The 13,427-nt window shown below is 49.2% G+C and overlaps 1 protein-coding gene across 3 annotated transcripts in view; it reads left to right on the top strand.

Annotated features, from left to right (window-relative positions):
* The window catches only part of VAV2 (vav guanine nucleotide exchange factor 2), a 149,411-nt gene that overhangs the window by 90,497 nt on the left and 45,487 nt on the right, over positions 1-13,427 (top strand). For all 3 annotated transcript variants that reach the window (XM_074891253.1, XM_074891251.1, XM_074891252.1), the window contains exon 3: positions 6,397-6,455. In XM_074891253.1, coding sequence (XP_074747354.1) covers positions 6,397-6,455 — 59 coding nt within the window. The remainder of the gene's footprint in view (positions 1-6,396; positions 6,456-13,427) is intronic.

Below are 13,427 nucleotides of genomic sequence, written 5' to 3'. Positions count from 1 at the left end.
TGCTCCACTGGCACCTCTCCAGACGCTGCACGCCAGCAAACACCACGCTTCCCCGGCACGCTGCCTTTCTGCCTGGCACGAGTGGGAATGGGACGTGAAGCCATCGCGTCCCCGGGTGGGCGGAGAGGGGCCACGGGGCAAACTGCTCAGACAGGCACTGGGAAGGCTCCAGCCAGTTGTCCAAACTGTTTATTATCTAATAGCAGTTGCCCTCAACAGCCAGCTGAGTGAATGAGGTCCAGCTGAGATGAGAGAGCCCTGGGTGTAGGAAAATCAAACCAAACTGATGCTGTGACGGGGCTCTGCCCGCCCTGGGCATCCTGAGGAAATGATGCACCGCAGCCTGATTTCCTCCTGCCTGGCCAGGGGCTGCCGCTCTCCTGCTGTAGCCACGTACAGCGATGCTGCTCTCGGGTACCAGCTTCTATCAGGAGATGCTGATTTAAGGAATTCCCCAAAACATCTGCAGGATGCTGAAGTGGCAGCAGCCCTGGCTGTGCGGTGTGTAGGGAGAGGGCTGGAAGGCAGCTGTAGGTTTAGCGTTTGCTGTGCTCGCTGCACATGTGCTGTAAGGTCTTGCAGGTTTATGCACTAGGCAACAGCACACACGGAGCACAAATAATTGATCCAGAGCGAGCAGGTTGTGCTTTGTGTTGGCTCTTACACTCAGGGCTTGGCTAAACTGAATTTCCAGGGCTGGTCTAGCCAAGGTACGAATCCTGGGACGGGCATGTGCAAACAGAGGAGATGGGAGGCTGGAAACTGCTGGTGACACTTTGGTTTGCAAAATCACAGAATCATTCAGGTTGGAAAAGACCCTTGGGATCATCGAGTCCAACCATCAGCCCGACTCTACAAAGTTCTCCCCTACACCACATCCCCAAAATACCAGATCCTGGTTGTGCACAGCCCAGTGTGTGTGTGCAGCTGGGTGGAAAGCACTGGGAAATGCCCCGGGTGGGCAGGAGGAGAAAAGCAAACAGGAGCTGAGCAGCCATCTCACTGCCCACTGCCACGTGCACCAGTGGGAGAAAGTACAGGGCTCTCTAGAGGTAACTGGATCAAATTCTACTCGCTGTCATGGCTGCTTTTATTTTAGCAGCCTTGTCTCTGGGACTCTTCATATCAGTGTTTTTACTGTTGGATGCCATTATCCAACTCGGAAGTAATTTAACCAGCTTGTCTCTGAATTTGGGGTCAGGTTTCTACCCACACAGAGGCTGGGGGTGTCTGGCCTGAGGATTTCTTCTGCCCTTCATGAGTTTAGGGGCAAACCAGAAAAAATACTCTGTAATTTCAGGCTCTGCAACCACCTCCCCAACCAGAAGGGTTTGTGCAGAGGTGGCAACATTGAGGTCTCTGCCCAGACTTATCGCCGCTCTACAGAGCTCCTGATTTGCTTAGAAGCAAATATTCATTTGTTTCGGGAGCGCAGGACCTTGCAGGGGCTGGGTGTGAGCTGTGAGCCTGACTGTGACCCCCGCAGCTTGCTCAGGCTCCGGTGGGAGCTGGGGAGATCCTCCTGTGCAAAGTGTTCTCCAGCCCAGCTGGGTCAGTTTGTTTTTTCCAATAAGGAGAGAGTTTATTTGAGAGTTTTCTAGATGCACAGAGATACCATCAGCAATAAACAATGCTGGAGGAAATAGAAGAGCAGTAAGCATAATGATTTATTTTTTGGTTTGCTTCAGTTTATTTTTAAATCCATAATTCCTAGAAGTGTTGGTAGTAAGGAAGAAGAAAAGTGGTGGATTTCTTATGGTGGTGGTGTGGATTTTTTGTTTTGTTTTGTTTTTTTTTTTTTTTTTTCTTTTCAAAAATCCCATTTCTTTACTCAGCCAGGTTTCTTGCAACAGGACCAATGAATGTGAGGAACCCAGTTTGAGACTCAATTTTTTTTTTTTTTTCCATTTTCTTTCTTCTTCCCATGAAGTGCAGAACTTTGTGTCTTTTTAAATCAGGGTCTCCTTGAGAGCTCTGATGCTCAGCCTCTGAAATCATGTGCATGGCCCTCGTGTTTTGTTTCTGGTTCTGTTGATTGACAGCAATGATCTCATCCCGTGCGTTGTGGTGGTCAGTAAATGATCAGCTGGGTGGTTGGATTTAGCTCATGTCTAAAAATACAAGGCAAACTGGACCATGAGGAATGCGAAGGGCATCCCTCACCTTGCACGGTGAAACCACCAGAAGTTTCCCACTAACCCTTTGCAAGTCGACTGTAGAGAAAGTCTATTTGTACATCACCTGCACTGCATACCTTTATAGCTCTGTTTCTGGCATCTTATTGTCAGCAGGATGTTATATCTAGTTTTTATGGTAATGTTTGCATGCTGAATGCAGTTTTCTTGGAGGAAATTGCATTGAGAAATGGGTGAAGAAGTAATAATAATAATAATCTGCATAAGCCCCTGCTGTTTAAACCCACAGCCCTCCTTCTCCCGGAAGACAAATGCACAGATAAAAGTATGGTTTTCCCAAGCAACATGTTCTAATGAGTTTGCTAACCCTCTTGCCTGCCAGTGCTGAGCAGGGTGCTTTCCCCGGGGATGTTGCTGCTTCTTGAGGGGGCCGGGAGAGCCCCCGGTGCTGCCCCAGCTGGTGTGGTGGCACGACACTGGGGTGTGATGTGGTTTTGGTCGTTTTAGCCTGTTCAAGGATGGTTCAAGGGACCAGCAAATTTGGAAGCTGTTGTTCACAATTCCCAGTGTGCTCCAGGAGCACTTCCAGGATGCAGCAGCCTCGGTTCTACCAGCTTGCTGGTTTTGAGCAGCAGGTTAGTTTTAAGAGGGGAAACCCCAAGATCTGAATTTATGAAATAATAAGCATAAATCTGAAGGGAACTGATACCCCATGGCAAGAAGTCTGCCTTGGGAATACCATCTGCCTTGGGAAACAAAGCGTCTGCGTTTCCAGGCTGCCATAAAAGAAAGGGGAGGTATAAATAACCAGTGAACTATAATTCCAGTTAGTGTCATATCTGTATTAGTTGTATTAATATGTCCTGGTATTGCAGAAGCCTCAGATGAGATCAGGGACTCCTCGTGCCAGCCGCTGCGTGGGTGCGTAACAACACGGATCCTGCCTGGCCCAGTAGAAAATGATAGCCGGGAGTGGCAGGAAATATGACTGGGTTTCTCTTCAAATAAGAAGCTGCTTTACAGGGAAAATGAGACACAGTTTAGCAAACACTTAAGGATTGACTTACTTTTAAGAATGTTGTTTAATCCTGTTGAAATTGAGAGGATTACTTATCCTTAAATGCATGCTTAAGCATTTCCCTGGCTGGGGGCTGGCAGGCTGGAGCACTGGAGCTGTAAGAGGAGCTGGGGTTGCACTTGGCTTTTCTTGCTCTTGGCCACTGCCTTAGCAGGAGTTGTTGTTGGAAAAATACTCCCCGATATTGGGACAGTTACTGTTCGGTCTCATTTTCAGAGATGCCAAGCTTCACCTGATCCCTCAAAGTGGGTCGCTTTGCTTACACACCTGAGCATCGATTTGGGAGCCTAAGCATAGTCAAGCGTGTCTGTGCATGCTGGCTTGTCCCTGGAACCAGGTCCCAGGCTTTGATGTGCCAGGATGTTCAGCGCTTGGGGCTTTTCATAAAAGAACAAAGCAAAAATTGTTGGCGTAGAGAACAGTGCACTTTTAAATTTCCCTGGAAGTCAAACCCTGCGGTATAACAGTCTGATTCATAAACTGATTTTTGTGCTTTAGAAGTCTAATAATAGACCGCAGAAGAGACTCATTCAATCATTCTAGGACTTCCCTTGGATTATTTTAAGCCCCACAGAGCGGGGCCTCTGCACCCTGTTTGATCTTGGCATTTGCAGGTACCACTCGCTGGCAGCGATGCTCTGTGCTGCGGCCCTGCCTTGCCCAGCCCTAGATGGATGCTAATGAGCCTTTCATGGATACTAATGAACTCAGTCCCACCTCCTCTCCCAAACTGGGGAGAATTTTAGAGGTGGGAGACTGTGGCACAGAGCAATTTAGTAATATGCCCAGAGTGGTCTTTTAAGTTGCTGATAATCTGGGGAGTAAGACCTGGTTTCTTTGACGCCTGGTTATGTTTTAACCTGCTTTCTCCCATTGCTGTTTATAAAATTTCTAAAGGCAAAGCCAACCTTATTTAAAAACTCGGACTGAAGTGACAGCATGGACCTCAGAGCGCGGGGGGGACATAGCTCGTGTGGAGCTCACACTCAGGGCTGCCTTCTCCTTCCAAGGGGGCTCAGCCCCTTTCGCTTTCTCCAGAGCAGGTTTGCTCACTGAAGTCTGACATTACCAGAAGCCACATCTTTGCTTGATGCTCCTCAAAGCCAGAGCAAATGAGAGGCCAGCCAGAGAGGGATGTGAGGGGGACTCGGAGAGCCAGGCTTGCTTAACACCTCCCTGAAATGGAGGTGGGAACCTTGCAGCTCACTGGCAGGAGAGCACGTGGCTGAAGCACCTTTTCCAGAAGCAACCAACCCTTCTCCGTGCTGCTTTTTGTTGGATTACAGTAAAATGAGGAGCTTCACTGCATTTACATTTGTGACACTGAATTTCTGCTTGAGAAAGTTCACAATTTCTCTTCTAGTTGCACAGTAATTATGGTCTGTGATCAGTGGCTCCAGGGCATCCCTGTAAAACCAGATGTGCCAGGGGTGGTGGTCTGATAGCTATCCAGATGGGCTCCCGAGAGAGAAATAGGCCAAAATATGCTCATGGCAGAAGTAGAAAAAGTAGTGCTTTGCCTAATTAAAATACCCATGTTTTCTGCTTAGTGGGAACTGTCAGGAGCAACATCTTAAAAAAGGAAAAAAGACGTAGAAGGATGCTTTTTTGCTAGAAGTATTGCATGGGGGGCAATAAAGGCTTCCAAGGTGGGAGGAAAATTCCCTCTTGCTCTGGAGCTCCTTTCTGTGTTGAACTCCCGCTAGTGACATTTTATACCAGGGAGAAACTTGGCCAAGTTTTGACATTCAGAGAGTCTCGATGGCCTTGTTGAATAATTCAGCATCTCTGTTCTCCTTGTGAAAGTCAACTGCTAAATGCCAAACTGTGGCAGCCCCTTTGTTGCTGCCCTGGCTTTGGGTCCACGCGTGGGGCACTGACAGCTGGGTTGGAATTCATGGCAACAGTAAAAGAAAAGAAAAATTAAAGGGATGAATGTTGCAGAAGTGTGGAGAAGACAGGGTTTAGAGCAGGATCTGCTGCAGCAGGAGGAGCTCCAGCGCGGTCCTGAGGAGCCATGTGCTTGCATCCCCCCAAAACGAGCCTGGTGCTTGCATACCTCTTGCAGTGGGAAGGATGTGCACAAGGATCCACGATGCGACTCTGATTGACATTCTGGGATAACAGCGTCATAGGGAGAGGGGTTTTGAGTACCAACAACAGTTCCAGGAGAGAAGTCAGGCACTAACTCGCTTACGGCACGTGCTGCCCAGGCTGGCTGACCTGACAGTGGCTTAGCGAGCCAGGGAAGCATCCCTCAGCAGCAGGGGCAAGTGGTCCCTAAAGAAAGCAGCACTAAGGGGTGCCCCATGGCTGGGTTGGGTGCAGGGCAGCTCCAGGCAGTCACAACCCCTGTGGTGTTGGGTTTGTGTGCCTGGAGGAGAGCTGGGGGCCCTGGACAGCAGGGACGGCTCAAAAAGTCCTTTATCTGTGTCCTGGACGCAGGCATCTCTATTCATTCCAGTGGATGGGAAACCAGTCCAAAAATAATAGGTTTGTTTTTTCAATCTAGCTTTGAAATGATGAATATGAACAAGAGTAAAACATGTTTTATATCTATAAGAGACTAAAACCATTCATTGAAAATTCTGCGTAGCGATTTAAACTTCCAGAAAAATCAGGAGTTTTCAGAAAAACCTGGTGGCTTTACTGTTCCCGATTGTGATGCTGATGAAAATATTTCTTTGTTGAATCACTTCTGGCTGTTTTCTGCCAGAAAAGGGCGATGGTCTGCACTCACCTCTGACAAACTGATGATGCATCTTTATTGAAATTCAAGAAGTCAAAACCATTAAGTCTTGGCAAGTTTGCCTCAATAAGATCATTTCATGTGGGAAGAGACGAAAGGAGTTATAAATCTTTTGTAATAAAATACAAAGTAAGAGTGTTTTTTCAGTGCTTCTCAGTGTTGCTTAAAACCTATTGGAGCAGGTCATGGGTATCTTTATAGCTGAGGGTTAAATGTCTTTTATGCTCAGTGGTAAAACCAGAAGCGGTGTTTGCACTGATAGCGTCCTCCGAGCCCTGATGGTGATGTACGGTGACACTGATGGGGGGGGCTGGAGCACATCCATTTCGGTGGGAGTTCAGGTCCAAATACCGGGCTGCCAGGTCCTTGAGTTCCCACCAAACCTTCCTCTGTCTTCAGTAAAGCACAGCAGCATCTTTTTCTCTCATTTCCAGGTGATCTCTGCAGTATCCAGACTCTCCTTCCACAGTATTGCTCAAACCAAAGGAATTAGGTAAGATCTTTTCAATATGATGCTTTAAATAATGTTTCTCTCTCTGTCTATCCATATTCCTAGTACTTAATCACATCAGACTCTTCAAAAGCTACACATATTAGGGTTAAACAGACATCAAGGATGCCTTAGGGATGTAGGTAGGCTACTTGTGAAAGCACGCACAGGCTGCTCAGGAAGTTTACAAATAAGTGAAAACGTTGCAAGTTGTGTGCAGTATGCCTGCTGGGGAGGGTGGCAGGGTAGGGTTTCGTGTCTCTTGCTGGAGGTTTTGCTCAGGTCCCCTCTGCAGGGGCTGTTCAGCTGAGGAGCGGGACCCCAGCAATGCCCGTCCCTTCTGCCCTGCCCACGGAGCTGTGGTGTCACCCCGCTGTCCCCAGCCATCACCTGCCCCGCTCCCTGGTCTGTGCAGAAGTGCCCAGGTGGCCTTTCAGCTGCTAACAGCTGGGAAATGTCTTCCTGGCTTTGACAAAGGCACATCATTCCAGAGCGGGTAATGGGGGTTAATAAGTAACCTGGCCCTGGCACCCAGGGTGGGCTGCCCAGCTGCTGGGGCTCCTCCTCCCCTGCTAATTGAAGGAGCAATGGAGGAGGAATAAAAACAGCAGACAACCCTATTAAGCAGAGCTGTTATCCTGGTCTTTGTTTAATTCCCTGCAAAATTGGTTTGCAATTGGTTTTCTTGTTAGTGTGCATTTTTATTATTAATCTGGCAACATCTCATTAGGACCACAGATCTAACTAGGAAGAGTTCTCAGCCTAAAGCACCTTTCCATTATTTTTTGGGGGGTTGTTTTATTTACTTTTCTCCACAGAACGTGTCTTGCTGCTGTTCTGTTCGGGGTGTAGCATGGCATTGGCCTGCGGCTGCATCCTGGGGCCATGCACAGCCACAGCTCCAGGATGCAGCCAGGATGTGGGATATGGGCTGGATGGGGCCCCGGCTTTACTTCTAGCCCTGCCGCCCATGCCCACCACCCCATGCCATGATTTATACTGTTTGAACTTATTTTCACAGCCTTAACTACACTGATCCTGCTGGAGGGGGACAGCTTCCCATCTGTTAAACACAAATCTGACAGATCCCACCAGGGCTGGGGGGAGATTCAAGGGGCAAAGGTTTGAGGAATAAGACGTGCTGTAAGTTAAGGACTATTTGTTATTCAGGTAGCCCTGAGTTCTGGAGAAGCCCGTAGTAATTATTATTTGAAGGGAAAAGAGCATCCAAGGCATTTGGAGGCAGGGAGTCATGGGAGAGCGCACGAGCCGCAGTGCCTCTGCAGGGGCTGGGTTTAAGTCTTGGGGCAGGCTGGAAGCGGTTGCGATGTGTCACCCCTGGCAAAGCCCTTCCCTAGGCAGGGAGGTCCTGGTGTCAGTTCAGAGGATGAATGAGCTGGCTGTCCTCTGCGAAGGCTTTGGCTGAATCACTGGTGTTTCTGTTGAGGTCTCCTGCTGCCAGGGATGGGCTGGTTGAGCGATAGCTGGGAGGGGGCAGGGAGGCTTTGCTATTCGTGTGGATATGTGGCTTTTTCTCATTCATTTTACAACCAGCATTTATGGTTCCCACTAAAATCTCTTATCTTGGAAGCCTTTGGCACCATAATTACACAAGAATAGCACAGAGTTTAGTGGGTCCTTACTTCTAACTCTGTTTTCCTGCTTGTCCTGGCATTGCCAGCTCTGCAAGAACAGAAAATACTGCTGGCAAATACCCACCATGGGGGTGTCCCCTCCCATCACTGATGTCCCCTGCCGTCAGAGAGCCCTCGCTTTGTCCATTGCTGCATGTTTTTTTCCTTTTAATTGGATGATTTCTTACTACACCGTCACAAAAGCCTCAATGACAGAAACTAATTTCAGATGAATGAATTTAATCTCTGGGAACCAGCAGCAGCTCTTGCTCCCCAGAGGACTGCTCACGCCGGCCACCACTGCCCCTCAGCTCGCTGGGGTCCCCGCTGACAATTGGGGTCCCTATCCTTCCTTCCCCCAGTGAAGATGCTGCCATTGAAATAAATGGGAAGAGTCTTGGCTTAGTCACGGTGCTCAAAACCATGGTAAATACAGTGCAATTAGGATGGGATATGGATTGGGTGGTTTTCAGCCCTATAGCATGAATGTGGCTCTGCTCCAACCCCTATTTTGGGGTCTAAGAATCAGGATCACGCAAATTAAGAATGAAATAAACCCCAAAGCCTATTACTTGTCCTTAAATAAGTTTCATGGCATGTAGGGTAGAAAAATAAAAATCAATCTTGTATGCTATTCAGTGAAAAAAAAATAGTCTTTCTGTCTAATAATTTCTGGATACACGAGCCTTGCCAGAGAAACCCTGTTTCACAGAGTAAATCAGATAGCTATCAGGATAGCTGTGTTGAGATGACAGAGTGTTTCTTCTAAGGAACAACCTACAAGCAGCAAAACATGGCAAAAAATTATCTTGAATGCAATGTTTTGTTTGCAGCACACTGCTAAGGCTGGGCTTAATCTGTTGCAGCTGTAGCTACAGCCTGCGCTGCGTCTTTCCTCCTCCTCCTCTGTTCTAGTCCCAGTTGCAGGTTTCAGAAGTCCTGAAGAAACCAGTGTCACCCTCCAGCACGGTGCATCGCTGTCTCACCTCCTAGCAGGTGATGGTCTGTAAGGATTGCAAAACGAGATTTCCCTTCTGCACGGGGCTGTACAAACAGCACAGACGATGTTTCTCCACTAATTGAAGAAGCGTGTAGTTGCGAGGATCGCCACCACCACACTGGGTTATTTTTTGGGTAGTGCCCCGTGCATAACAAGCGCCTCCATGGCGAGAGGCTTATTGGTGCCTCCTAGAAAAAGGCACATTTTCTCTCTTTAATTTAAGGTGTTCAGAGGAAAGATGCTTTTGTAGATAAAGACGTGCTGAAGGAAAAGTGGATGTGTGAAACTACGTTATCTTGGCTCTGCCCCAGGTCCTGTACGTGATCCTGGGCAAATCCCTTAGTTTTGTATATCTTATTTTCCCCTCTCAGAAAGGGGGAGGTGAGAAATGCCTTTGTTCACCTGGCTTGTTGTGGGTGCTGCCTTTTGATCTCCTTTGGGAGCACAGGCTTTGTGGTAATGTGATAATACCCTTTTCCTGGGGTTTTCATCCGTGCGTGGTTTTACAGGGCTCTGTGTGGGGACAAAGAAATGATCCTCATTGTGTAGCATTGCCCGTCAGCTAAGGAGAGGGGATTTTTTTAATTGTTAGTTCTCATCCTTTCCTTTCTCTGTCTGGAGAACTGTCAGCAGTCACAGTGAGAAGTTACCACCATGCTCCTTGCCCATCTGTGGCTGTCTCTGAACAAGGAGCCTTTATTTTATAGCCAGGACGCCAGGAGTTTCCACCGCAGACCTATAATCATGGCCCGTTAACTCCATTACCCCATTTCTCACGGTGACTGGCACTAGATGCTTCCAAGTGAGGTGAGAGGATCTTGCAGCAGACAGAAGCAGCCTGGTTGTACAGGGGTGCTGTGCAAAGGTTCTCCTGTGCTCTGGAGCATGAGTTTTCATTCCTTTTCCAAGTTTTCTTGAGGAAACTCAGCTCTCTGGAGGACAACAGGACTTCTTGTTGCAGGTCCCAATAAACCAGGATTTAATTTTTTTTTTTTCTTCCCTTAAGACTCTCCTGCTCAGCCCTGGCTGTTGTCCGTTGCCCGTGGTACATCCCGGCATCCTCTGGGCTCCGGCCATCGTCCACCTCGTGCTAGCAAGCTCCGTGGGCTGAACGTGAGCTGTGAGCGGAGGGGGCATGTGTTTTTTCATCTCCCCGAGATATATGTTTTTCCTGGAAGCAGAGTTTTGCAAGCAAAGCAGGAGGTTAAGGAATATTGGCTCATGCTGCCTGCATGCATTTTTAATGTGTGCACAGTGAAACCATCTGAAAACGGGAAGGAGTTAGCATGTTCAAAGGCCTTTTACAGAGGCCCTTAATCTAAGTAAATCCTTTATATATGAACTGAACCTCTAAGTGACTTTCTTCAGAAGACACTGCAGTTAATAAAATAGATTTAAAAACATTTGCAAATGGGGAGGAGGGAGGAATCCTATTTGTCAAGAGGAGGTTTTCTTCTGTGGGAGCAGCACTTTGGCTGGGCGGTGGAGAAGGGGATGGTTGTGTTTTCCCCATCCTGGGGGCCAAGACAGGACCCCCTCAGGTCGGTGGCATGGCACAGCTCCCTGGGGGCAGCTGGTTGGAAGAATAAGTGACATTAGTTTTACTTCCAGTCAAACACAGCTAGGCCAGCCCAACGCCCTGGGCTGAGGTTTACCTTGCATTTAAACAAATAAATAAATACAAGCCAAAATATAGATTTTCTTGGCATTTAACCTCTGCAGGTCTCCTGCCCCGGGGTGACAGAGCAGATTTGCTGGCAGTCGAGGGCAAGCCCTTGGCTGGGAGCTGCCTGTTGCCTGCCTGTGGCTGCAGGGCAGGTTTGGTCTGGGAGAGATGATGCTTTGGATGCCTTCGAGTCTCCTGAAAGTCCTGTACATTGGGAGCTGGGATTTGTTATTTTGCTTACAGGAGGCTGGACACGTCAGTGGAGGAGAGGAACCCTCCTGGCTCTCCAGGGTAGGGGCTGGCACCAGTTCTGATGCTCGCCTGAGCCCGTGGGTGCCCTCCACCCTGGCAGATCTGGTGCCAAGCGGGTGTCGGGGCTGGGGTGCCCGCAGGCACCCTGTTTAGTGCAGACCACTGTCCAGGCCATCGTGTCTGCATTTTGCCCAGCTCTACAATGCAGATGGTGAGCTGGGAGGAGAGAAGCTCGACACTGGGATTAGCCCAGCTTGGAGCCACCTCCTGTCAAGTTCAAGGCAGCTAAATGAGCTGTACCAACATCCTGCCATCAGTGGGGATTTAACCCAGAGGAGACTTTCCTACCATCCTGCTCTGCCTGCTAAACCCTGTGCCTTGCTGACGAGGTTCAGCATTGCTCAGCTTTGCCCAGGTAGGCTGTTAAAACAGACTGATGTGCTCAAAATGAGGTTTGCAGTATTATCAGCCCTGGAGTTCCTGCACTTGCCAATAATATCAGGATGTGTGTGTGGGTGAAAGGGAGGAGGGATGGGAAGGGAGAGTCACAATTGTCCCGCCTGCACCATTCGCAGGGTTGTAATATTGTGGTGCTGAGCGAGCAGCATTCCTCAGGGCACAGTGCCCTGCCTGCAGGAGAGGGGCAGAGGGGGGCAAATGGAGCTGGACCTGTGTGGGCAGCCCTGAGCCCCTGCCCTGCAAGAGGGGTGCATCTCTGCTCCCAGTGTGTGTCATTCGCTGGTCAGCTGTGTTTGATCTGGAAACTCCTTGGCGCTTCATCCACCAGTTCAGAACTAAACTTAGAGTTTTTGCCCAGGTTTCATGGCTTTAATCCATTTCCTGTCTGACTGAGCCCCACTGCGCTGTGGGGTTACCCTTAGGTTTGCAGTGGGGGTGACCCTGTAAAGGAGACTTTGTCATCCTGCCAGCAAAACCCACTTCTTGGAAGAGATGGGATGGCCCAAGCCCAAGCATAGCTGATCAAAGAGACTTTCCTGGAGGAGAGAAGGGAGTTGGGGGAAAGCTTTATGGGATTCTCAAAGATGCTGCAGCATGATGGAGGCTTCGTACTGCTCATAGTTGGTCTCTGGTCCCCCTGCCCCTGGGGATGGTAGCTCAACACAGGAGGTGGATCCAGCTTGTGTGAAAATGGCAAGCAATTAAAGTCGCTAACAAGTAAGTCCCTTAAGAGTGTCTTCTGGTGAGGAGGTAGTTACAGGACCTCTTCTCCTGTAAGGTTGGTTTTACAAGGACTGTTCTATTCATTGCCAATGTGCTCTCTGTAATTGCACTCTGCCCATTATTTTTTTACTGCCGTTGTGTATCTATTGTACGCGCTGTAAATGTTGCTATAAAATGGATATCGAAGGCTGAGGAAGGAATCTGTGGCTGGAAATACGTACTGTTGCTGTGCAGCACTCTCCTGTGCTCCAGGGAGTCTGGGAATGGGACCAGTCCTGGGACTGACCACGGTCCTGACCAGGATAAATCCACAGAGGTTCAGCCACAGACCTCACAGGAGGGGGGTTTAGTGGAGATGGCTTCCTGTGACATGGACGGACCTTCTTTAGGAGTGACCATAAAGCTTCTTCCTTTGTCACTAAGCAGGGTCCTTGGCTAAAAGCAGTGCCTTTCTAGCTAAAAACAGTTTTAACACGTTTATTTTGGCAAGTCTGTATCCTCACAGACTTGCTCCTAAGAGAGTCTGACAAATATCATTGACATGTTTTCCTGTGCGGCTGCTTTGTAGGCTTGGGAGCTGCTGAGGTCACCCCGTAAGCATCTGCTAATAAAAGCAAAGGCAGTTTCTCTTGCCCCCTCCCCACCGGCAGCTTTGCATAATGAAGATACAGTTCTGATGTACACAGCTCTGCTTACTAGTCAGATGTGGGGCTTGCTGGTTTTGGGGGTGTTTGCCTTGTCACTGCTCGTCGACTCGCCCATGTAGTGCTTCCCTTGGGGCTCCCTCTTGTGTCACGGGCCACCCTCACACCATCTCACCTTGGGGTGCCACAGTAAGGCATAAACAGCTTTCTCTCCTGCGCAGGGTCAGTGCATAGGTTGACAATCAAAGGTGCTGGAAAGGTCTCTCTGAAATGTAGTCCTTGCCCCAGGTACGGAGAAGGGCTTCGGGCTTGGCTGGTCCAAATCAGGGGGCTCAGACGTGGGGGGCTTCTGGTGCGGGGGGACAGGAGGGCTCAGGGCTGGAGGCATGGCCGTGGGCTGTGCCTGGGGAGGGGTGTACTCAGGTGTCTGGGATAAACCACGTCTCTCTGCACCGCACCGGAGAGGGGGAAGCACACGTCTCTCTAGTCCTTGTGCGGCTCAGCCCAGGTGCTCTGTTTAGATCGAGTTTACATCGCACAGTAGGACCCCGCTTGGCTGGGACGTGCTGGTGGTGCTTTTGTGCAAACACTCAGCAG

This window comes from Strix uralensis, chromosome 21 (assembly GCF_047716275.1).
Source record: "Strix uralensis isolate ZFMK-TIS-50842 chromosome 21, bStrUra1, whole genome shotgun sequence".
Lineage (NCBI taxonomy): Eukaryota > Metazoa > Chordata > Aves > Strigiformes > Strigidae > Strix > Strix uralensis.
The sequence above is the reverse complement of the archived record's forward strand: the minus strand, read 5'-3'. Positions and strand labels throughout refer to the sequence as shown.